Genomic DNA, 25,872 nt, shown 5'->3' with positions numbered 1-25,872 from the left:
CGCAGAGCTCTGCAAGCCCCTCCCAGCCTCAGGGTCTCACCCTTCTCCTTTTACCCCTTTTCTACCACCACAGGGCCTGTTCAGCTGTAAAATAAAGCACAATTGAGCTGAAAAGAGCTAAAACTTCAATCAAAAGCTTCATCCAAGTCACACCCACCCACATCGCTCCTGTGGGAAGGGAAGGCCACGCTAATAAAGAAGATTCAGCAGTGTAATTAAAGAACTTTTTAGTCTTCAAGGTTTTAATTTAAACAGACACATCTACTATTGTCTCAACATATCTACAGCAAAGTTTACAGCCACTTTGTATCTGTTTTGCTCCCCCAAATGGCTGAACCTTGAGCCATCATCTTCTTTTTCCTCAGCTTTGTTACTTTTTTTTTTTCTTCTTGTTGCAGTAAATTCCACGCCGCAGCAGCTGGGATTCTGTACACAGACAGCAATTACCTAACACCAGCACACAACTCCCAGCCCTGCCATTTCAAAGTGTACAGGAAAAAAATCAAGACTGACGCAGCAGCCAAGTCCAAAGAGCAGCTCCAGATGTTGGGACAGCAGCGCGCTCGTCACTTGAGCTGGCAGGAGTGAACAGACACACAGCACACGTCACACAGTGCTGCTGTGACAAACACAGGCAGTGCTGGCAGACACTTCACCCCTCACACAACGACAGCACTGCCTGAGGCTTTAGCAAAGCGCACAGGAGACACCAAGAACGCTGTACAGTGCAACTTGAAATTGGATCCTATGCAACAGGGACAAAAGTGCACGTCAAAACCAGCGCCACATTCAAGAGTTAATCAATACAATCAAAATAGTGAAGGTACATATTTCGTATTTCCCTTATGAAAACTGCGCAAGTTAGTTCCTTTTCCCTTCTTTTTTTTTTTTTTTTTTTTTTTTTTGGTAAATGGCAGAGTGTCCTTGTGGATTGCCCCGAAAACTTGGGAGATGGGGCTTTCAATGTCCAGCTTGTACCACAAATTGTGTGCAAAAGAGCAGGAGTGGGGTGGCAGTGAGGGCGTAAGGCAGTGGCACAGGGAGGAGCCAGAGCTGGGCACTGCCACAGCTCAGGAAGACACAGGGAATCTGCAAAAAGGGTGTCACGGGGCAGGGATCCCCCTCTGAGAGGAGCAAACCCATCAGTGATATTAAATATGTGATTAAATAGGGGAGAGGCAAGCAGCAAAGCAAAGCATGGGAGTGTTCTGCTGTGAGTCTGGAGCCTGGGAAGCACTGGGAATGGGAAAGTCCAGTGGGAACATGGGAGCAGCCTGGCAGGAGAGCTCTGGGACGTGTCCTCTCCCAGGAGAGCCTACACCACCACCCATCCCCACTCCGTCTCCTGCCAGCCCTCCCAGGCCTGTGCCACAGAAGCTGTGCAGGGACAAGGTGCTGCCCAGCCCCGGAATTGTGGAATAAACTGCCACAGGAAGGCTGGGATCCACATTCCCAAGGCACACACAGCGCTTGGGTGTGGATTCAACACAAGTGGAGGCTGAAATTGATGCCAGCTCAGAGGGAATGTGCTGCCTTTTGTTGGCTGGCACAGCTGGTTTCCCAATTTCCTCGGATGCCTGCAGTTTGCAGGAGAGGCTGGAGCAGCCAGGCAATTAGATCCAAAAAAACCCTCTCTGCTTCTCTATTATTTAGCTCAATCTATAATTACTGTGTTAGGGAATTGCATAACCTTTAGGAGTGTTTTATGTGTAGTCTATTACAGGGAAAATAGTGCCTTCTGAATCCTTCCCATCTGGCTGGGGATAATGGATTTCAGATGGAGAAATTCTGAATGGGGTAGGGAAACACCACCCAGGCAGGTGCAGATCCCAAAGACATCATTTCAACGGGTGAACAATCATTTTAAGGGCTTGTATGAGCAACATACCCAGAGGAATCTCTGGATTTGGAGGAGGGAACAGCCCAGTTGTGCCTCCCCTGTCATGCAGAGCAGATTCCCAGCCACCCTGAGCAGCATTCCCTGTGTCAGACTGGATTTAGGGAACAAGGCTCCAAACCTAAAAAGAAATTGGCATTGCAAGCAGGGGGAAATCACTCTTCTGCCTTAAGCGAGCAATGGTTTAAAAGGGATCTTGTTACTTTTTAAGCCAAAGGACTTCAGGGCTAAGTTTAGCTTAGGCAAGAAGGAAATAATTAAGGAAATAAGGACTGAAGAGGTATTAAGGTAGCACTTGACCACTATCACATAATTTTATATCATTTTCTTGATGATAGAATTTTCTTAGGCTATACTTAGTGGTTACATGATTTTTGCAGGTTCCTCCCCAGCTACTTGTACAACTGCAGACCCTGCATTTTCACACAAATTGGTGTGAAGTGGCTTTTAAATAAAGGCAGCTTCATTCCCTGAACTTGGAAGCTGAACACTTTCCAGAAGGATCACACCACTGACCTACTGTAGCTCTGCTTGTTCCAGCAGAACCAGGCTAAAAGGAAGCTCTTTTCGAGATAATCCCAGCCACATGTGCTGCTGTTAATTCAATTTTTCCCAATCCTGTACAGCTACCCATGGAATCAAGCTAAAAAAAAAATGTCTCTGAGTATTTCGGACCTACTCCTACCTGTCTTTTTAAAGGAGGAAAAAAAATCACTAGAGAGAACTCTGATTTTATAAAAAGCAGATTGAAGCCACAGAAACAGAAAGAGAAGCTACAAAATACAAAGTTAAATGGGAAAAAGCTTATCCCTAAAGTCTTTATGCAGTTTTAGCAGCTACAAATCATCTAAACTCTTAATATTTTTTGTAGTGTGATGGCCTCTTCATCTGCAGCAGATCTATGAGGTCACCTGAACTTCCAGCTGCTGCTTTTGAGGTTTCACAACATGGACATAAGAGCACAAGAGGGAAAAGCACATCAGGTGCAACGAAAGTGTTTTGTTGAGCTGTGAATGAAGTGCTGCTCTTGCACCCTGGCAATGCTGTGAAGCTGGCCAGGTGTCCAAACCCAGCCAGGAGGGTTGGAATTCCCAAGAAGGCAGCTTGGCTCTGGTTTAAAGGACAGCTCCGAGCCCTGTTCTGCAACTGAACACCCCCACCAACTACTAAACCTTTTTGTTTTCCAGGCAGAATAAAAAAAGTTTGTTATTCCTTAGGAGATCCTTGCCCACGAGGGACAATTCCACCTGAAGGTCATGGCTTAAACATTAGCAGCAGAATCCCTACTTCAATTCTGTATTGCACTGAAATGTCTTGCTCTGGTTTGGTATTTAACTTCCTGCCCCCAAGCCAATGCTGAACACAAAACCCCAAGTGTGAGATGTGAAGGCTACTGAGAGTGTTGTGTAGACTGGCAGAACCTGTAATTTGATTTTAACAATTTCTAGTTTTCCTAGGAAATTAAAGAACTAAGCTGCCTTACCTACTGTAGGAGAGAAAAGGTGCTTCCAGACAAAATGCCTTTACCTTATCTATACAGAACTCTCTATTTGAATCCTGTGAGTGTTCAACAAAACCAGAAAAAGTCCAAAATAAATTGGAGACATCCTGTCTCTTGCCCCATCCTGGTCATCCACACAGTTGGAGGTAACGAGTTCCAGCTCCTGCTGACACTGTACCCAATTGTGAGACAGAAAAGCTGCCAAGAGGGGACATTGTGCCCAGCTGTGTCTTCTGTAAACAAAACAAAAACCCCTCCCCAAAAAGCAGGGAGGTTTGTGGAGTGAAGGGCTCAGCAGTGGGAGGGTCAGCTGTACCCAAGGGCTCAGCAGAACATGCACTTTCCACGTTTCTTCCTCGACGTAAAGGGGGCTGGAAAGCAAAGGCCTGAGGCAAAGCCCAGCTCAGGGCTCCTCCTGCATCTCCTCACCCGTCTCCAACTCCGCCAGCTGCCGCCTCAGCGCGTTCACCTTGGCCTGCAGCTCCTTGTTGTACTTGATAATGTTGATCCTTTCTTCTTCGGCTTCCTCCAGGAATCTGGAAGGCCTGTTCCACCGCAGGAAGACACCTGGAAGCCCAGAGACACCCAGGTGACAAGGGTTTCTTGAAACAAGGAGGAATTCATGAAGGTTGTTCACACTCCAGCAGCTCTCAAGTAAGAGAGGACTTACAGTGTGCACACAGTTCACACTTCCTTCCCTCTCCCTCCCCCCTAAAGAGCTTCCCCCCTCCTCTCCAAGTTCACCATCCTATTAAACAAGATAATTAAAGGAAAATGAAGGGGGTTCATTCTCTTTTCCTCCTGTACTTATCAGACCACTCCATTTTCAGTCTCCACCCAGCCACGGCAGCCTGCTTGTGTCACTGTCATGAACTCCTCAGCACCCATGGGATGGGGAAAGCTCCTGCAGCAGGGAACCCACTGCACATGGATTCTCCAGAATGGGCAGCAATGAAGTCTGACAAATAATCACAAAAGAGATACTGGCTGCAACAGGGAAAGCAAACCTGGCTCACCTTCCCAGAGCTGCAGGCTCTGTGGGGCCACGGAGGGCCAGATGACAAGGCTGTTGGCCTCATAAAGAGGGTTCTGGAACCTGCTCAGCTCTTCAGGCCTGTTCACCCAGGACCACAGGGACATGGTCTTCTGAGGCAGCTTCAGTTTAGCCCTAAGAAACCCACAGGAACAAGTCAGTTTTATACACTTGGATCTGTAAAGGCTCCTTTTGTCAGAACCACACAGCCACGAGTTTCTCTATGTGCTACTCCCCCAGATAATTCAGGTTAATGCCTTCACCATCGTAGCACAGGGCGTAAACCTAAAGCAATTTACTCAACCTGGCTGATTACAATTAGTTTTGAATAAAAGATGGGGAAATAACACTTGTAAGCTGGCTGCCTGCTGTCCAGGTGAAGAATCAGTCACCTCCTCACAACGCTTTGAGTGCCAGGTTTGGAAAGGGATCAGGCTCCTGTGTTAAGGTAGAGCTGGAAGTGGGGCAGGGCAGCATCAGGGAAGGATGGCAATGGAACTCTCGAGCACATAAAAGGAGTGTCATTGCTGGAACGGGCACGTCTGACAGGTCCCTCTGGTGGCAGCAAGGAACTGAGCACATGGAGCAAGCACTGCTGTTTTCCTGGGGCAATCCCACCTCCAGCAGTTACAGGGATCCCTGTGCCTTGGATTGCAGCAAGCCTCATTCTGCCTGCACTGGCAAATTGAACTGCCAGCCAGGCAGCAGATTCACCACTCCTGCGAGTGCTTCAGACAGCACAAGATAAACATCAGACTTCAACCCCTGTCTGTGCTCCCAGGCTGATGTGCCCAGATGTGACAGGCAGGTTATTACATGTAACATTCAATACTCCTCCAAATTTCAGCTTATTGGTTTCAAGTCTAACTTGGTTTTGCAGATGACTGGTTCAGCAGCCCTGCAGAAGGTAGCAGAGTCTCTGCTAAGCCCAGATTACTTTAAGGACAGAGAGGTTTACAGGAAGCTTTAAATTGCCTTCCTTCTCTGGAGTATCACTTCTGTTTTTCCCTTCCCATCCAGTGGTCCTCAGTTCAGCAGCAGACCATCAGCCATGGGCTTACTGGAGCCAGGAGTCCTGAGGGCAGAACTGCCAAGCTCAAAACAGGAGTCTTAACCTCCCTGGCAGCTGTGGGAAGCTCCAGTCCTTCACTCTGTTTGCTACAGCCAGCAGCCCCACTCAGGGCTGCCCCTGGGGGTGGCAGGACCACCAGGCTACAGAGTCACGTTCCTCCCTCACAGGCGAGGGACAGAATTCCCAGCTGTGGCCTCTGCCTGCCTCGACCTCCTCCTCCTCCAGGCCTGCATGGACAAGTCTGCTTCCCACAGCTGTGACTCACATCAAACTCCAGCTGGTTATTCTTTTATGGAGGAGTTTCTTTGTGAGAAACTAAATAAACTGGTGATGGGTGGAGATTTTTGGCCAGGCTGGATGGGGTTTGGAGCAACCTGGGATAATGCAAGGTGTCCCTGCCCACAGCAGACGATTGGAACGAGATGATCTTTAAGGCTTCTTCCAACCCAAATCATTCCTTGATTCCGTGACTTTTAGTCCAAGTCAGCCCAACATTTAAAGGATTCAAGTCAAGCGTCCTCACCAACCTTTCATTTTCATTGTTTCCCAGGAAAGTCCCAAACTGGGAAGCGTAGGCATGTTCAAACAGCATGATGAGGAACTGCTCATTGAACTCGAAGGAGCAGGGGAACTGCCGATGGATCTGCCACACACATTCCAAAAAGAGCAGGAACACCGGGGCCTCCCACTTCTGTTTGCTGTTGGAATAGGCTGACTGGGCACAGCGCTGCTGGAAAGGGTGGCCAGCCTGGTGGGAATCAGGGAGAGCAACACACACAGAGGAATGGGATGTGAGGACGCATGGAAAAAACACTTCAGTGTGAGTTCTGTCCATGCAGCTGCTCAGGCAGCCAGAACAAGCTGTTAGAAACCATTATCCCTCTGCTGGCACTGCTGGGGCACCTCAATTCTGGGATTCAGTTTTGGGCCCCTCCTAAAAGAAGAAGGACACTGAGGGGCTGGAGCATGTCCAGGGAAGGGAACGGAGCTGGGGAAGGGGCTGGAGTCCCAGGAGCAGCTGAGGGAGCTGGGAAAGGGGCTCAGCCTGGGGAAAAGGAGGCCCAGGGGGGATCTTCTGGCTCTCCCTGACAGGAAGGGGCATCCAGGGGCAGGTCGGGCTCTGCTCCCAGGGAACAGGGACAGGATGAGAGGAAACAGCCTCAAGTTGCACCAGTGGGGGTTTAAATTGGATGTTAGAAAGAATTTCTTCATAGAAAGGGCTGCCCAACCCTGGCACAGCTGCAGGGGTGGAGTCCCCATCCCTGGAGGGATTTAAAAGCCACGTGTATGTGGCACTTGGGGACATGGGTCGGTGGTAGCCTTGGCAGTGCTGTTGGACTTGACAGCCTGGAAGGTATTTTCCAGCTGAAATGGTTCTGTGACTCTGTGACCATTTTCCCTGCCTTTCTCAGGCTGTGTTTGATCAGAGAATGTGAGCAGGAACAAGCTGGGGTGGGTGCACTGGAGGACCAGACTGCAAAGGTACAAACAGCACAACTCAGGTTTTGTGGTTTAGACTGAACAGTTTTATCTAATGAGATGGAAAAGACAAAACCTGGTCTAGTGGAAGGTGTCCCAGCCCATGGCAGGGGGTTGGAACAAGAGGAGCTTTAAGGTCCCTTCCAACCCAAACCATTCTTGATAAGAGATGTTCCCCCTGAGCTCACAAAACAGGCAGTGCCCCAAAATCAAAAAACCTGCCATGAGAGGCAGAGGCCCCAGGAGCGCCAGAAGGACAAATGACTCAGGTAATGATGCTGCTCTTTAGGACAAAGGACACTCACACTCAGCAGGGCTGCAACAAGGCCCAACCTGTTGGCTGCCCCTCAGGCTATTTCCCAACCCCAGTGTCTCTGGAACAAGCTGTTGCTCTGTCCAGGGTATTTCTTACCTGCAGCCACTCCCTCACTACAAGAGCCTCGAAGCCACGGATAGTCCTGCACCTTGGATCCAGGATGATCTGTGCCAGGGAAGTGACCTGGAGCGTGGAATCAGTTCCTTCGCTGCCATGGACTAGCACTGAAGCACCTTCCCTGGGAAACAAAAAGGTGGGAAGGGATAAGAGTGTGAATGAGCAGAACCCATCCCAGTGGACACCAGTGTTGACAGTGGTGAGGTTTTGCTGGCTCTTTACCACCACTGCAGCCCCATCCCACATGGATCCCACATGGATCTCACCTGGGTACTCCCCAACAGTAACTTGAGCTCTGCATCACTTAAGGCTCAGTTGCTGAGCATGCTGGAAATCCAGACCCTTTCCCACACTGACAGAAGGTGCACGGTGAGATCTCCTTTGTGGGTCTCACTCTTTGGGATTGGCACCCTTTGAGTTACAGCTTGGAAGTGCAACTCATCCCATTCCACCCCCTGCCGTGGGCAGGGACACCTTCCACTAGCCCAGGTTGCTCCAAGCCCCGTCCAGCCTGGCCTTGGACACTTCCAGGAGTCCAGGGGCAGCCACAGCTTCTCTGGGCAACCTGTGCCAGGGCCTCCCCACTGTTATAATACAGAGTTTCTCCCTAATCTTTAATCAAAACCTTCCCTCCCTACACTAATTTTCTAACACTATTTTCCCCTTTCATCTTTCAGGCCCTTAAGATGCTGAAAGATCTGTCCCAGCCATTCCCTCCCCATGGAAAATACAACAGAACTCTCCTTGCCAGCCCAGCTCTGACCTCCAGGCTCAGAGTGAGGCAGGTCAGGCACCTGGAACTGACCTGCCATGGCTCCAGGTAAACAGAAAAAGCAAAGCTGAGGTTAAAAATGATGAAATCAGCCAGTGTCCCAACAAGCCAGAAGGATTTCGTCACTGATCTTTCCCATTACACGCTTGCAGGAAAGAATTCCAGATAAAACTATTGATCCAGAGCAATCCTTTCCTGGCACAGGCAGTAATGAAAGCAGCACTGGCAGAGCTTTCAAAAACCACAGAGCTCCCATTTTAATGCAGCACTGCTGTTTCACCACTGAGACTGCATTTCAGCTGCTCGTGTGCCTGCAGAACACATTCCCCAGCTCCTATGAAAAGCCAGGTTTTCCCTGAATTTTGGGATGGGCTTTTCCCACCCAGAGCCACAGATAAAACCCATGTACATTGCTGCATCTGGCCTTACAAACCCTGGCACCTGACAGCAAGCACTGCCTCTGCAGCCTGAGGTCTGAACACGAGTCAGCTGAGTCAGCAGCATTTGTGAAAGAGATGTCAGGTTAAAAGAGGTCACAAGCACTTAGAAGGGATGAGCAGGATTGCTTGGAAAGGGCTGTGGGGATAAAAATACAAGAGGGTAAAAGCACTGGACCAGTTTCTGGGGAAAACAAGGAGATGACATTGTTTTAACCTCTGGAAGTGAGGTGTGGTATTGGAAATTTGCAGCTGAAAAGGAAAAAAAAAAAAAAGACTTCTTAAAGAAAGAAAACAACAACTCTGTGTCCCCTTTTCCAGGCCATCAAACACCATTTCAGATGGGCCCATTTTAACCCAAACCTTTAATAAAACTCTCTAAATTAGCTTGGCTGCAACAGACACAGAAATATACCTTAACCACACGATCCAAAACCTTTCCTTAGCTGAGGTTTCCTCCCTCTTCCTGATTTATTGGAGGAACATTCCTTCACCACGAGGAAACAGAATCTTCCATGGGTACAAGTGAACCAGATCACGGCAGGCAGTTATTGATGCTGCCAGAGGTATTTAATGAGCAATCTGCAACCAGTGAATGAGCAACCCAAGACTTTCTGCAGGAGATTTACCTGTCAATGCACTGAGCAGCCAAACAAGCTGCAGTCAGCAGCTCCTTGATGTGAGTGAGCCAGTTGGAAGCTTCCAGTTTACTGAGCCAGCGGTCCATGTTGTGTGACTGGTCATTGCAAGCTTCCACCAGCTTGATGAAGCTCTCCTGCAGGATATTAAACCTTTGGGGAAAGGAAAATATTGTTGAAAGCTCAAGGAGTAGCATAGGAACGAGGACATGGATTATTTAGGGTTTGTATATTGTGCTTATTCATTCTCCTCTCTCTGATGCTGTAAATAATCAGCAACAAAATTAAGTTCACATAAAATCTTTAGAAGCAAAACTAAACACTTCAAGTATTTGCCAGGAAATTCCTTATTGAACTCCTCAAGAGCTGGCCCACAGCTCCAGTAATATTACTGCATGTCTGTGCAGAAGGATTCCCCAAAATTAAGGCTTAAGGGAGGTTGAACAAGGCAAGACTTTTAGTCTGTTTGATTCAGTAACTTGTCTGCAAATGACTGAAGCATATTAGATGTCCAATGAAAAGTACTGGACCACAGAATCATGGAATGATTTGCGTTGGAAAGGACTTTAAAGCTCATCCCGTTCCACCCCCTGCCATGGGCAGGGACACCTTCCACTATCCCAGGTTGCTCCAAGCCCTGTCCAACCTGGCCCTGAGCACTTCCAGGGATGAGGCAGCCACAGCTTCTCTGGCCAAATCCTCTGGACAAGAGGAGTGTGACAACCACAGAACAAATCCTCCCCTGCAGAAGTTTTCTGGCAAGGTACCTGCTCCTTCCTGTGCAAAGGGGAACACAGGAAGGCTGGAGTGTGGCTAAAGATGCTCAGGAAAAGGAACAGCACGGGGATGATGCCTGATGGCTGACACCTGCAGCAGGTTGCCCAGAACAAGGAACCAAACCAAAAATCCCCTTATCATCCACATACCCTGGTTTTGCCATAGAAGGAACACAACCCTGTTGCCAGGAAGCAGAATACACAACTCTTCTTAAAAGAGAAAGGACTTTGTGGAGGTATCACTGCTCTGCCAGTGCGACCCGACACAGCCCAGCTCAGGGGAGAGCCTGATTTCACCCACCTCTCAATATATTTGTGAATTCTCCTCCACTGGGGGTAGTGGACTTCTTGTTCAAAGCCCCCTCCCTTGGCCCTGGCCTGCTGGGCAACATTCAAAGGCCGGGTGTCGATGACGAAGCCGCGCCTGCCCGAGCGGAGCGTGGCGTTAATCAGCTTCTCGTCCTCCTTGCAGCGCCGCCCGTTGGTGCCCGTCAGGGGCTGGCTGCTCCTCAGCATCGCCTGGGGAGACACAAAACCATCAGTGAGGCACTGGAAGTGGAGAGAATTCTGACTGAAAGGCACCATGCACTTGAGCATCAAGCCTTGCCCTGAATACTTCGGTTGCTTTAAGTTCGATCCCTCGCAAGGACTGAAGGTATTTAAAAATGAACCAGAAATCCTTGAATCCAGCAATCATTTGGCTGGGCAAGTTTTAAATTCCAGGCATCATCTTAGAGGCTGTATCCCTTCAGTTATGCCTCAAGTACCATCTCTGTGAACTACCGAGCTGCCTTCCTGCTGATGGCTCCTTCATAAACCCTGGAAGTGTTATAAATCCCTGGAAGTGTTCAAGGCCTGGTTTGATGGGGCCATGAGCAGCCTGATCCAGTAAGAGGCATCCCTGCCCACTGCAGGGAATTGGAACTAGATGGCCTCTAAGGATACTTCCAACCAAAACCATCCAGTGATTCTATGAAACCAACTCTTTCAGGATTGTCATTTTCAAAGTCCCTTCCCAACTCTGTTCTTAAAACGCTTGAATTGTTCGTGAGTTAAAGGTGACATTTTTAACCCATGGATGGATTAATAAACCTCAAGTCCACAGACTGATGAGCTGAGATTTCTCTTTAGTAAATGCCTTTCAATTCAGAAGCACCCGAGCAGCTCAAATCGTAACTAAAATGTGAGGGCAGCCAGTCAGCAACCCCAGCTACAGCTGAGAACTCAGAGGCAGGAGGGCAATGAGAGTGACAGCTTTACTGTCACAACTCCAACACTCCGAGCCAAATACTGTTGTACTCCTCACACCTGAAACATGCACAGTTTGGAGAGATAATTGAGGAAAAATCTTCCTTTGATGGTTTTCTGTTGAGCTGAGAAAAAGCAAAAAGCACAACCGATATGGAGTAGGTGATTGGCTGCTTCTAAAGCAAAGCAAAGAAAACCCCAAGGTACTTCTGAGTCAGACTACACAGTTCAAATTCAAGGCTTACGAATCTTGGTCACAGGAGAAGGCATTAAAGCATTTGAGGAGACTGTATCAAGTTTAAAAGCTGCAGGTTGGCCATCCCAGCACCCTCAGAACTGGTTACATCGGCAAGAGACACAATTACCCAACAGTCTCATACAGTGCATTTCTTAATTACAACGTATCAGTCACTCCATTAGATTCTGGCTTGTCAGGAAGTCTGTGCAAGACCAAGACTTTGTTACTCCTGAACCGAGTTACCCTGCCAGGCTCAGAGAACAGATTGCCCTGCTCCTCCCTGCACAGTCACACAGCAGAAGCAGCGCTGGCTCTGCTGTCACCACGGCTGTGACGAGGACCCATTGCTCACAGACAGGACAATGTGGCTCCTGCCATCCTTTCCATGAAAACTCTTGGCAGGCACAGCCAGTCAGGGTGCCAGCAGTGGCTTTACAGGCCCCATCTTGCTCTTAGTGCTGTAAGCAAGCTCCTGCCATGACATTCCCAAACAAGCAGATTAAGGGCTATTTCTAGGATGGAGATTACTCACTCCATCACCCAGACCCAGCTTCACTGAGGAAGTTGGAAAATAAACCAGGAGCTCTGTTAATTCCAGAGCATAAAACAGATTCCCACACCTCCTTCAAGCACAACCACCCCTCAAGCCCAGCTCACCATCCCATTTTTCTTGTGGTAGTAGCTCAGCACTGGGAAGCGGCCGCCGTGGCGGAACAGGGCAACTTTGCGGAGCGCTTCGTCATCGATGCATTTGGGGACAATGACAACTGGAGGGTAGGAGGGACACACAGAGAATTCCTTGTTGACACAGCTCAGACGCCATTCATTGGTCTGAAAAACACCAGAACACAGCTTTGTCAGAAAACTTGTTGTATGGGAGAGGTAACAGGGAAGAAAGACTTCCATGCACAGGATAAAGCACACACGGAGTCACATTTGTGATCTGTTCCATTTGCACCACAAATTGTCCTTTAAGCATCCATTTACAGGGCTGTTGACCCATTAAGTTTTCCAGCACATCCCTTGCTGCTCCCTGCAATCATCTCCTTGCAGCAGCTCCCAGAAGCTCATTCCTCAGAGTGCAGATGAAGCTTGTAAGCAATGGAACAGTGATCAGGTGCCTCTGGGTCTTGAACAACAGTTCCCCCTCTGGTTTATCCACATCCTCAAACTGCACAAAATAAGCCCACGTGGGCAGAAATGGGTGATTGTGGCTTTAAATTATTTCACAGGCACAGCAGACAGCAAGGGGAAACCCCACAGAGAAATGTATTCTCACAACAAGTTCGTTTAGGTACAGGGAATATGGGCCCAACCTTCCACCTGTACTGAAAGAAGAGTTCACAAGACAAAGATGGCCCAGGAAGGCAAGAATTTCCACCAACTCCAGATGCTGAAGCTGCTTTGAGGTTAAAATTTCAATTTAAACATCTCCAGCTTGGTTCTTTTCTGTGGGCTCAGCTGCAGCTCTTGCTCCAAAAGCACCTTCTGGAAGCAGCCAAGCACCGAGAGCTCGTCATGACCTCCTGCTACGTAACTTCTCCAGCTTCCAACAGCCAAAGCCTTGGGAAAGAAGGGCTGAATGTGACACCTCACAGGCACTTGGCATGAGAATTCCAGCTACCTGATACCCAGGGTCACACACAAGCCTTGGCTCCAGCTCAGGGAAAAAGGTCAACGTGGAGATTCTGCAGCAGGGAGAGACCCCAGAGAGATCCATCAAACCTCTGCTCATCTGAGTTCAAACAAAGTTTGAGGCAGACAAAAAGGCAGAGGGATAAGGCAGGTAGGACAAAGTGAGAGAAGAGCACAGCAGCCAAATTAGGCTGTGACAAAACACATAAAACCTACATCAGCTCAAGTCTGTTGGTTGAATTTGCATGAATTGCACATCTCTGATCAGAATTCCTTTCTTCCAGATCCTTACTATATCTTGCCACACTCCTGATTGCTACCTGCTTATATAAATCCACCTGACTGGCTCACTGGTCCAGTGGAAAACTGGGATCAATTCAGGAATGTTTTCTGGCAATGAAGCCTTTCCATCAGCTGAACAAGGTGATCTGACTCACAACACTGTTTCATCAGCAGCAGCTCCAAGGCATGGGATGTGTGGCCTAGGAGACAGGAAAACTGTCCTTTTTGGTGGCAGCCTAAGAAAGATGCTGGGAAAAAATAAATACCAGCATCAATAGCAGCAATTGCTGCCTTTGTGCATGAACTCAGCTGGACAGTTTTGCACCATCCCTGCCACAACCTTATTTCATTATTCATTAGCCTCCAAACAGCTCCTCTGAACAGCTCCATTTTATAAAAAGCAGAGCTTGTCCCAGATGCCAAGTCAAATTGCCTCTGGCCATCGTGTTATGAACAGAGATGAAAGGTTCTGGGTCACAAAAGGGATGTGGCTGGTCACAGCTCCAGCTTTTAATGCACCAACAATGGGATTTTAATAGGACTTTTGGGGTGTCTATGTTAATTTACATAAGATGTTGTGCAATTTGATTACCATGAAAAAATATGCATGGATCTGGAATACCAAACTGATAAAAGCCTCACTGCCACACATGATGTGGAGAAGGCAAAACCAGAACTCTGTGGAATGTTTGAGACTGGCTGTCACAGGCACCACGGGTATGGAAAGGAATGGAAGAGCAGCACCTGATTCATCTCCCACTGTGGTAATTCAACCCTGCCCACAACCTGCTCTCCTCCCCGTTTACACCAGAGACAGATGATCCCATTATGTCAGCCCGGTGTCATTTCCATGGGAAGGAGGAGGAGCCTGGCAGCACTTGGCACCATTTGTCTTCCCTCCAACAGCTCCTGCTGCAGAGATCCTGTTAACCTCTGCAGTGAGAGCTCCAGACTGCCCCAATCAACTCTCTTCAGCTTAGGCCTGGCTGGAATTTGGAAGCAAAAAGGGCCACAGGTAATTGGAAGAGGGAGGCAGCAGCAGAGGAAGCAGAAGGACTGCAGGGAAAGGGATGAAGGGGGACCTCACCTTCAGCTATCACCAGGTAATTGTGCTGTGTGAAACTCAGGGAGTGCAAAGTGAACCTTGAATCCTCCCAGCAAGACACCTGAGCTTCTAGGAATCAAAAAAAGCTAAGGATAGAAGCAGCAAAAGGATGAGGGCTGAGCAGAAAGGGAGAGAACTCCAAAGAACAAAGAAAGGAGTGATTCTTAAACCCAGGACAGGATCAACTCTTAGATTTCTACTTTTCTTGTCCTGATACTAGTTTATGGAGATATTGATTCCCAAATGCCCAAGCTATCCTTCCTCCTAAAACTTGTAATTGCCAGGAGATTGTTTGTTGTTTTCCACAAAACATTGGGACACAAGTCAAGCTCTGCCAACAGGCCTCAAAAAAAAGTCAAGAACCCAGCGTGGACCTTGGGAGATCCTGCAAAGCAGCAATGCCAGAGGCCATTCCCAAGGAACAAGCCCTGCTGGGATCAGATTGGGCATGGACAAGCAACAGAACAGATGTAAAAGTTGATGCTTGTCTGGAAAGAGCAAAATATGGTTCACAAGTACCACTGTAACCTGAGCCCAAACACAGAAAGTTCTGCTTTTTAAAAGAAGCTCCAATACAAAGATGAAGCACAACTGAATTGTTCAGAACCCTGAGATCTTTCCTGCTAAAAAGGGGAAGAAAACAGAGAAAAAGGGGGAGGGGGAAGGAAAGAAAAGAGAGAAAAAGACAGGGGGAGAAAAAGGGGGGAAAGAAAAAAAGGCGGGGGAAAGAAAAAGAGAAAAAGCGGGGAAAGAAAAAAGGCGGGGCAAAGAAAACAAGAGAAAAAGGGGGGAAAGACAAAAAGGCGGGAAAAAGAGAAAAAAGGGGGAAAGAAAAAAGGCGGGGGAAAGAAAACAAGAGAAAAAGGGGGGAAAGAAAACAAGAGAAAAAGGGGGGAAAGAAAACATGAAAGAAAAAGGAATAAAGGGGGAAAGAAAAGGAGAATGAAGTAAGTGATTTTCTTGGCAACAAAATACCTTTTTGTTAATTATACTGCCAGTGTACAAACTTCTCACGGCCTCTCCACTTCATTTTAGGATAATGAATTTCCAGAGTTAGTTTGCAGTGTCCTGCAGTTGTGGAATTTGGCAGAAGAGAAACCTCTTGGCTCTCCTCTGACTGCTCAGAGAAAATATGAACCCCCTGCATATACTCTGAATTCCACTCAGCCCCTCACTGTGCAGTGAAGAATACAAATTACATATTATATTATCTAAATATTTAATGTATTGACGAACTTTTAAAAATAAATATTAACTTTTACACTTCACTTTGCCATTAGAGAGTGTGTCCATGTCTGAAAACAACTCTCCTGTAGCAGATAAATGTGGAATTAACACAGTACTAGAGCTGTAGGGTGGGTGAAATCCAGTTTTTGACTTGTTACCCTGTTGGGGAGGGTACAGATCCAGATGGATGATTTAGCAGAGGCAGGAACCTTTGGAATTCTACTCATTTGACTTCTGGGAGAAAGATTTAAATCAGCCATTTCCTTGTTCCAGCCTGTCACACAAGGCAGTGTCATCACAGAACAAGACTTATTTGGTCAACAAGACATTTATCTGTTGTTCAGCAGATGTAAATCATTGGAAGCTGGCTTTTGACACCATTTTGTTCAAAATGTGAGGTTTTGGGTGAAAAGCCAAGAATAAATCAACAGCTGCCAGATGTGGAGATTTTAAAGGAATGAATGATTGCCCTGGGAACGTGGTGCTAAAAGGCAATGAGGTTTTTAAATGTAATTCTTACAAAGGAGAGTATGTTCAGAAAGGCAAGAGATTGACAAATGCAGTCTTAAATCCCTGAAAAATAAGGAAGAAAGCAGCACATCAATGGATCCATGTGCTGGATATGATAACAGACAGTTGGTCTGTCTCTGGAAGACAGAGGAAGATAAGACACATGAGAGTGCTTTAATCATGAGACAGAAATAGCAAGGCCTCTGAACCTCTTTAATTTTCTGGTGATTTCATCAACTGAATTTGGTCAAGCTGATCACATTATTCAGTTATTGCTCATAGCCAGGAAGTGATACAGGCTGCAGACAAGCTGGGCTGCAGATAAAAGCAAATTAAAACAAAAAAAAAAATCAATGTTCTTGGATGCTGCACTAATGGCTGTGGGCTCAGAAACCTGAGCTGATGGAGCAAGAGCACAGAGTGGATGTGAAACAAAGGCCTGGAACACAGAGATGCAAATCTAAGGAATTATTAAACCAGGTTCCTGCACCCAAGACAGTTCCCACTCTACCAAATCCAGCCATCCTAAAAGGAAATTTGAAGAAGAGACACAACAGGCAATGCCACAAGAATTGCTACCCTTCAGGTACCAAAACAATATCAATGTACGCAAGAGCACCTGGAGAAAGAGGACTGGAAGTTTCCTGCTTTTTGAACCACCTCAATATTTCCCCAGCATCAACTAAAGGAAAAAGTGCTTCAAACTGGGCATCTTCATTGTCATCCTCCTAAAGAGCAATTTTTTAAAACCAATGTCATTTCAAAGAAGGGTTTGACAAAGATTCATCTCACTCCACTCCAGATCAAAGTTAAGTACAACAAAGCCAGGCCAAAGGATTTCAATTTGTTCTTCCAATTAGAGAACCATCCCCAAAGGCCAAAAACATTTCCTACCTTTGTGATTTCCTGAGAAAGGCCTCAAACCCCCACTAGTACAAGGTGAAACAGCAAACAAAGGTCTGATGTTACAGAGGGAATATTTCAACAAGGCTCACTTCTCACCCAGGCACCAGATGGATTTTTAACCATCCAGGATTTCCAGTCCAGCCACTGCTGGGTGAAAGAGTTCACAGAATATCTGAGTGCCTGGGCAAATCCCTCAAATCCCACTCACCATTGAACTGAGGAGCTCAAACTCTTGTTCCAGCAGAAAAGAGGACCATCCATCTTCCAGGACCTCAAACATGGGCCGGTAGAAGAACGGATACATGAGGGTGACTGAATCCAGGGTGGAAAGCGCCTGTGTGGGCAAGAGAAATCATGGAATCACAGGTGGGAGTTGGAAGGGACCTTAAAGTTCATCCCATTCCACCCCCTGCCATGGGCAGGGACACCTTCCACTATCCCAGGGTGCTCCAAGCCCCGTCCAACCTGGCCTTGGACACTTCCAGGGATGGGGAGTCCAAAACCTCTGGTAAATACCCCACAACCCCATGTGAAATATTCCAGATTCTCCTTTGCCTTCCAAAACATGAATGAAAACCTTCCTAACTGGAAAAAAAAAAGCTGTGAAGGCTGAGGTGAGCTCAAGACCTGCAGGTTTTCTGACTGATGGTAACTCCTCACCTCGATGGAGCTGGCGATGTTCAGACACTCCTCCATCCCTGGGATGTCCAGCTGGATAATCCTCAGATCTTTGCATTTTATGATGATGGTGCCCAAGGAGCCCACGAACCTACAGCAAGACAGGAAGTGAGTCCCATAAAAACAGGATCCTCTAAGGCAAGAGAAGTGCCACAGCTCTTTCTACAAGGCAAAATCCCATTAGTGGCAGTTTGCCTGCAGCAGCACCTTACAAGAAAATAAAGAAACAAACCCGTTAAATCATAAATCACATTATTAAAACTCATTATTTGCCATTTGCAAGTTTGGTTTTATGTCCATTTATTCCATCCTTTGGCTGTGGCAGGGAGTGGAGGTATTACATGACAAATATTACACCAGTGGGAGGGTGGGGAGGCCCTGGCACAGGGTGCCCAGAGAAGCTTTGGCTGCTCCAGCCTTGGAAGTGCTCAAGGCCAGGTTGGACGTGGCTTGGAGCACTCTGGGATAGTGGAAGGTGTCCCTACTCATGGAATGAGATGAGCTTTAAGGTCCCTTCCAACCCAAACCCTTCTGGGATTTATGATTTAACAGGAAAGTTTGGTGTCTGACACCTGCAGCACCACGATTTGCTCTGGAGACCTCAGGGCAGTGAAGGTCTTATCCCCCAGAAAAGTCTCTGTTCACAAAGCAGCTCAGAGCCCTCATCAGCCATATTTCAGTCACTTAAAGAGCTACAAAAGTTCAAGGAGCAGAGTTTGATCCTCTGATACTTAGGGAAAACACCACTTTGTATAAAAAACCTTCATAGAATTAAATGGGACAAGAGATTTTCTGCACCTGGCACAACGTTGTGCACTAAGAACCTGAAGCAGCACCAAACTGGATCTTCCTAAAATCTACATTGATTTGGGGGTCTTGTTATCCTCTCCAGCGTGGAGAAATTCCTGTTATCCCTTTACATGCCAAGTTTCACTGCAGTTACACTCACACAAAACAACTTTCAGGGTCTGCTCTGGCAAATAAGGGCTGAGAGTATCTGCACACAGAGTAAAGCTGTTGTAAATCACATCCTGAGCCAGCAGTGCACTACTCCCTCCTCAGAGCTCCATGTTCCTTGATTATTTGGGATTAACTTACACCAGAACTGCTGCTAAACTCATTAAAAAATTTAAAACAGAAAGAAAGGCTTGTAAATATTAATTTTCAAAATGGGGTTATGGCTGGTTTAGTACAAGGAGTAACAGGGGTGAGGCCAAACCACTCTGAGGACTGAGCATGGGAAGAAATTCCCTGGGGTTTCCACCCCTCTGCTCCTTTCCTCTCTCAGAAACACTCAGGGAAATCAGGAACAAACTTAATCAGCACCCAGCAACTCCCCCATTCCAGACTCTACTTTTTTTAATTTCTGCTGCCTGAATGTTCCAGTCTTGCTGGCAGAAAGGGATTCTGTTCTACCAGATTTCCTTAGCAGGCATTAAAAACAGAGGAAGGATTTTGTAATTAATACAAAAATGAAGTATTACCAACAAGCTGAAAAAAGGACCAAGGAGAGGGAGCAGAAGACAATGACCAGGTGAGGTGGGGCAGACCTTGATGAGGGACAATGGTACAGGTAAGGCACAAATGAGGGGGAAAAGGATAAATCTCTGAAGTCTCTGTAATAAAAAGGGGATGGGCAAGAAAAAATATGGAGCTCTGCAGCTAGGACTCAGCTTTACCACAAAAAGCACATTGTTACAGGGTTATTGATCCCATAAGCAGCTGCAGAAGGGAGGGACGATGCTGTCAAGCAGCAGGAGACTGATTTGGAGCTGAGCAAGTCCAGAGACCACTTGTGCCAGCAGTTTTGGTGGGTGACACAAAGCAAACCCCTGCAGCAGTGCTCTGATTTCCATCTCTCTGCACAGCAGGAAGCTGCACCGTTTATAAAGGGCTGCAGGGGCAGATGAACCCACTGAACAACGAACACAGAACAAAAGGGGTGAAAAGGCTCTGACTCTGTGGCAAAAATTCAACCTTTGAGATGTAACATCAAACACGAACATCCAAACAAAAGCAGAACCCTGCCCTGGGCGCTGAGAGAATCACTGAGGTTGGAAAAGGATCAGTGAGTCCGAGCTGTGCCCGACCCCACCTTGTCCCCAGCCCAGAGCTCTGAGTGCCACCTCCAGTCCTTCCCTGGACACCTCCAGGGGTAGGCACTCCAAACCTCCCTGGCATTCCGATGCTTCATCGCCCTTTCTGTGCAGAAATTCCTCCTGATGCCCAACCCGAGCCTCCCGTGGCACAGCTTAAGGCAACGTCCATGCCCAGAGCATCCTTCCTGCTCCCCACGCCTGGATTTGGGACAGCTGAGGTGCCTGCCAGCCAGCCTTTCCAACCGCTTCCCAACCCCGAGGCAAGGCATTAGGGATGGGCAGGCAGGGAGAAAGGGGAGCATCACCTTTTCTCGATAGAGTCGATGTTGGAGTGCAGCAGCCACAGCTCCTCGGCGTTGTCGTGCCGCCGGGACGAGAAGATGAGGTGGTGGCCGGTCAGACACAGCGTCCCCTCCACGGCCGGGTGGAACGGGCGGTGCAGCGCCACGTTATCGGCTCGGGGGGTCTTGATCAGCTCGGCGAACTCCATGCTGGAGGGGAAGGCGGGGGAAACCCACTGCGAAAAATCTCACTGGGAAAAACTCACTGGGAAAAACTCACTGGGAAAAACTCACTGGGAAAAACGGGGGGGAGCCTCGGGAACAGCGGCAGGGCCGGGGTGGGAAAGCCGGGGAGGGTCTGTGCGGTCCCACCCGGGCAGGCGGGGACATAACCTGGGGGTGGCGGCGGCTCTCTGGGCACGGAGAGCGATGCGGCCAGCGGGAGAGACCCTCACAGGGCCCCCCCTTCTCCCTCAGGGCCCGACCGGGGCTGTGGGGAGGAGGCTGCAGAGGGGAGCGGATGGGGCGGCTCGAGGAGACCCTCGGTGCTGACAGGGGGAGGGTCAGGGCGGTGGGGGAACCCCAGGACCCCCGGGCCCCTCAAGATTCCCGGGATTCCCAGGAGCCGCCGGCGGAGCGGGATGGGCCGGAAGCGCCTCCCGGGAGCCTCTCGGGTCACGTGACGGGAATCGGAGCCAATCCGCGGCCGCCATCCTCAGGGAGCCGGGGAAGTGGTTAAATGGTCCGGCGTGCGGCATGGCCCCGCCATAAACGTTCCGGGGCTGTTAAGGGTAATGGGCGGGGCTAGAGGCGGGGCCCGCGGAAGGGGGCGGGGCCTGGAGGGGAGCCAATGGGAAAGGGACCTGCGGGGGGCGGGGCCTGGAGGGGAGCCAATGGGAAAGGGACCCGCGGGGGCGGGGCTTGAGGGGGCGGGGCCTGGGCGGGGCTCCCGTAAAGGGGCGGGACTGGATCGGGCTGGGATCGGGAATGGAGCGGGAAGGGAAGGGGCAGGGGGAATGGAGTGGGCTGGGATTGGGAACGGAGCGGGAAGGGAACGGGCAGGGACTGAGAATGGAGCAGGCAGGGATCGGGAGTGGAGCGGGCAGGAATCGGGAATGGAGCGGGAATGGGAACGGACAGGGGGAATGGAGTGGGCGGGGATTGGGAACGGAGCGGGAAGGGAACGGACAGGGATTGGGAATGGAGCGGGAGTGAGAATAGAGAGGGAATGGAGCGGGTAGAGAGAGGGAATGGAGCGGGAATGGGAACGGACGGGGGGAATAGAGTGGGCGGGGATTGGGAAGGGAGCGGACGGGGGAATGGGGCGGCCACGGATTGAGAACAGAGCGGGGACGCAGCGGGCAGGGACTGAGAATGGAGCGGGCAGGGATCGGGAGTGGAGCAGGCAGGGATCGGGAGTGGAGCGGAGCGGGCAGGGATCGGGAGTGGAGCGGGCAGGGATCGGGAGTGGAGCGGGAGCGGGCAGGGATCGGGATCGGGAATGGAGCGGGAGCGGGCAGGGATCGGGAATGGAGCGGGAGCTGGCAGGGATCGGGAATGGAGCGGGAGCGGGCAGGGTGTCCAAGCCGCAGCCCCGGGGCGGGCAGGGAGCTGGGCTGAGGTCGGTCGTCACCGAGGCCATGGGCAGCCGCAGTTTGGGTCCAAACCCGCGGGAATTGAGCCCTGCTGACCCCAGCCCAGCGCCGTCCTGCTCCTGCAAAAAATGGGGGAAAGTCCAAAAAATTCAGCCTGGCCTCACCGCACGTGAAATCCCGCTCAGGTTCTTCTCCAAAGCCACCCAGCTGTGGCACTGCCAACATCCCACAGCCGGTGGTGAGGCTGCAGGGTCAGGGGTGCATAAGCTCGAGTGCTTTTCCATGGTTTATTCCTGTAAATACATCTCTGTCAGGAAGGCCAGAGAGCTTGGGCACTACTAAAACCCAAACCTTGCCACTAAATCTATTAGCAGAGGTGAGAGCAGGGATGTGGATCCCTGGAAGTGTCCAAGGCCAGGCTGGACAGGGCTTGGAGCAACCTGGGATAATGGAAGGTGTCCCTGCCCATGGCAGGGGGTGGGATGGGATGGGCTTTAAGGTCCCTTCCAACCGAAATTATCCTGTGATTCCAAACGAGATTCAAGGCTGGTGATGCTGAAATCCAGCATTTACCCCGAGAGTATCTGTGAGAGTGAGAAGGGCTGTCCACAAACCCCTGTGCTCCCAGGAAAAGTTCTAGGGAGTGGGAAGAAGATGAAGGACTCTCCAGATTTTCAGGGGAAAAAAAATAAAAAATCCAGATTTTTCCTGAAGAGGGGCTGTGGTGTCTGCACTGGGCACTGCTGCTCCCCCAGAGGGGTTGCTGGAAGGGAGGGTGGATCCAGCCCCTGATCCAGATCTCACAGATCTCGCTCACCCGGAGAGGCTCCGACTCCTCAGCCTCCACTGCTTTATCTCTGGAGAAGAACAAAGCCAGAGCGTGCAAATCGGGTCATCAGGCATTCCTGGGGCTCCCTCTGCAGGGGATGGATGGCTGCTGGTGCCGTCCTGCCCGGGATTCCTTCAGGTTCGAGGTTGTTGAGCCCCTGCCTGATGGAATCAGCCTGGCACTGTCCGTGCGGATGTCAGCGGGCAGGGATGGGTGACAGCCTGTTCTGGGCAATTACCCCTGAGAGGGATTGCGGAGGTGTTTGGGTTTGGCGACCTGAATTTTTATCCTCGCCCCTGGTGCTGAGTTCAGCCGGAGTTTGTCCAGTTTGTTGCCCGTGTGTCTCGTTAACGCTGCAGGTTTGGTGATTCCGGTGTCTGGGAATGATCTGAAATTCTAATTAGTGACATTTTAATCTCGTAGATAGGTGCAAAGATTCATAATAAGGACGATTAATTCTCCTCTTATGGGGGTTTGCACTGATCCACATCATCAAAGGGAAAAGAGGGGTCTCTCCCAGGGCTGGATTTGCTGAGGTTTGGGAGTCCTGGGTGAAACTTAAAACACAAACACGTCTCTGTTGCTGCCCTCAGTGCTGCCATGGGCTGGGAGCAGCACAGGACTCACCCCCTCTGCATTTTCCTGCAGGGACTGGGAAGCCTTTGGTGGGAACCCAGAGCTAAACACACATTCCCATCTCCAGGGCACGAGCAGGGCTGTGAAAGGGCTGCTCGCCTGGGCAGCTGCTCCTGCCCGAGGAGGAAAAGCTGTCTCCCTGTTCCTTCCCATGCTCAGCAGTGGGAACTCCTCAGGGAGGGCCGGTGCTTTGGGGAGCTCCTTCTCTCCTGGGGTCTCCTGGGGTCGCTGGCACAGGGTGCCCAGAGCAGCTGTGGCTGCCCCTGGATCCCTGGAAGTGTCCAAGGCCAGGTTGGACGGGGCCTGGAGCAGCCTGGGATAGTGGAAGGTGTCCCTGCCCACCCAGACCATTCCCTGATTCTGTGATTCCACACAGCTCCCTTGGAATGAACTTTATGGGTGTTAACCCCCCTGAGCCTCACAGGAGGCACTGCCTGGGCTCTCACGTGTTCACCTCTCCCATCCCCACGGCCCCACAGCCCCCCACCCTCGTGAAGCACCCTCAGACCCCACAGACTGAGGCACAGCTGCTCTGTGGGGTGGCCTCCATCCCCCTGGAGGTGCTGTGGGGACTGGTATTTGTTAAAGGGTATTTGCAGCACAGCCATGGAATCAGAGAATAGAAGCACAGAAGGGTTTGGGTTGGAAAAGCCCTCGGAGATCATCCAGTCCAACCATCCCCCAGCACTGCCACGGCCACCATTGACCCATGTCCCCAAGTGCCACATCCACACGGCTTTTAAATCCCTCCAGGGATGGGGACTCCACTGTTTTCCTGGGCTGTGACAGTGACTGATCACTCTTTTGGTGAAAAAATTGCTCCTCAACCTCCCCTGGTGTGTCTTGATAGTTTGGGTGGGAAGGGACCTTAAAGCTCATCCAGTGCCACCCCCTGCCATGGGCAGGGACACCTCCCACTAGCCCAGGCTGCTCCAAGCCCCATCCAACCTGGCCTTGGACACTTCCAGGGATCCAGGGGCAGCCACAGCTGGAGTGGGTGCCGAACAAGAGGAGGCTGGGACTGGGATGGGATTAATTCCCTGCCTTTTTCTGTCCTCGTGCCTTGTGCTTTAGGAAAAATAAGGTTTGTACTCAAAAGACTTTGGTTTGAACGTTACCTCTCCTGGAGGAACCCCCAAACGCGGCAGGGAGACCCGTCCTGCCTTGTTTTTAGCCCTGTGAAATAAGGAGCGGCAACGCTTGGAGCTGCTCCCTGTGCTGTGACACTGCCTGGCACAGCTCAGCTCTGATACCGGTCGGCAAACAGTGCCCCAGCCTCGGGAACAATGGGAGGTGTACGGAACGCCGGGAAGGGAACAACTCACCTCTTGTGCAATGAAACAACCCTGCCTGGCCAGCCTTATCTCTGTGTCCTGCACAAATCATCCTGTCCTGCATTCCCAACCCCACAGCTGCCACTCCCCACTCAAGGGCAAAGATCCCAACCCACGGGCTGGGCCGTGAGCACCAACAATTTTAGGATAATCTCGTGGCTGGGGGTACAGACTTGCCCCGAGTGAGGGAGAGAAGGCTGGAGCACAATTGGGATGATAAGGAGCAGCTGAGGGAGCTGGGAAAGGGGCTCGGCCTGGAGAAAAGGAGGCTCAGAGGGGACCTTGTGGCTCTGCACAACTCCCTGACAGGAGGGGACAGCCGGGGGGGGGAGTTTGGATCTTCTCCCAAGTAAAAACAATGAGGGGAAACAGCCTCAAGTTGTTCCAGGGGAGGTTTAGATTGGATATTAGGGAAAATTTCTTCACTGAAAGGGTTGTCCAGCCTTGGAACAGGGCAGTGCTGGAGTCCCCAACCCTGGAGGGGTTTCAAAGCCATGTGGGTGTGGCACTGGGGACATGGGTCAGTGGTGGCCTTGGCAGTGCTGCAGGGGCGCTTGGACTCACTGATCTCAGAGGGCTTTTCTAACCTAAATATTCTATGATCCACAGGTTGTAGAGGTATTTGTGAGGATGGACTTGGGTTGTGATAACAGATAACGGGTCAAGGAAGGCTCTCCAGCTGCCTGCAGCAGGTGGCTCCAGGCACCATCTGCTTTTCCTTGCTCTGACAAAGCCTCCTAAGAAACTCCACGAGCGGGAGAAGCACAGACAGAAAGTGTCCAAGCAGAAGGAAAAGCAGAGCTAAACCAGTGCCCTCAGCCAAAGGCCCAGGGATTGCTCCTGCCAGAGCCCTAAATGCCCGGCCATCTGCTCCCCTCTGCCCTGGAATGTGGCCTGGAGAGCTTTGCCAAGAAGCTTGTCTGCCCTCAGCAGGAGCCAGGGCTCTTCCCATGTCTTCCTCTCCTGCCTGGAGAGCAGGATCATGAACTGTCTGGGTCTGTTCCTGAAAACCCCCGAGGCACGGGGCAGGCCCTGGGGAGCAGATGTTCCTCTCCCTGCTCTGGAGCCACCTTTGAGACCACATGTCCTGAATCTGGAGCGATTCCCATGATTTTGGGCTTTCCAGAGAGCAAGTTCCCCTCCACCACGTGTGCACTGACACCAGCAGGGTTTTGCCTGTGGAATCCAAGCAGTAATGGGCTGCAGGACAGCAGATCACCCTCCATATGCT

At 50.2% G+C, this 25,872-nt stretch overlaps 1 protein-coding gene across 1 annotated transcript; it reads right to left on the bottom strand.

The window, feature by feature from the left end:
* Positions 1 to 210: 210 nt before the first annotated feature.
* MTMR9 (myotubularin related protein 9) lies at positions 211 to 20,936 on the bottom strand. Its single transcript, XM_048297521.1, has 10 exons — positions 20,272 to 20,936; positions 17,850 to 17,958; positions 17,398 to 17,523; positions 12,182 to 12,355; positions 10,340 to 10,557; positions 9,254 to 9,415; positions 7,395 to 7,536; positions 6,031 to 6,251; positions 4,415 to 4,566; positions 211 to 3,965 (listed from the first exon to the last, which is right to left on the bottom strand). The coding sequence occupies exons 1-10, from the start codon at positions 20,454 to 20,456 to the stop codon at positions 3,802 to 3,804; spliced, it is 1,653 nt and encodes a 550-aa protein (XP_048153478.1). The 5' UTR covers positions 20,457 to 20,936; the 3' UTR covers positions 211 to 3,801.
* Between the last annotated feature and the right edge of the window lie 4,936 nt (positions 20,937 to 25,872).

This window comes from Corvus hawaiiensis, chromosome 3 (genome assembly GCF_020740725.1).
Source record: "Corvus hawaiiensis isolate bCorHaw1 chromosome 3, bCorHaw1.pri.cur, whole genome shotgun sequence".
Classification (NCBI taxonomy): Eukaryota; Metazoa; Chordata; class Aves; order Passeriformes; family Corvidae; genus Corvus; species Corvus hawaiiensis.
Note: the sequence above shows the minus strand (reverse complement) of the source record. Positions and strands in the feature narration are given on the sequence as shown.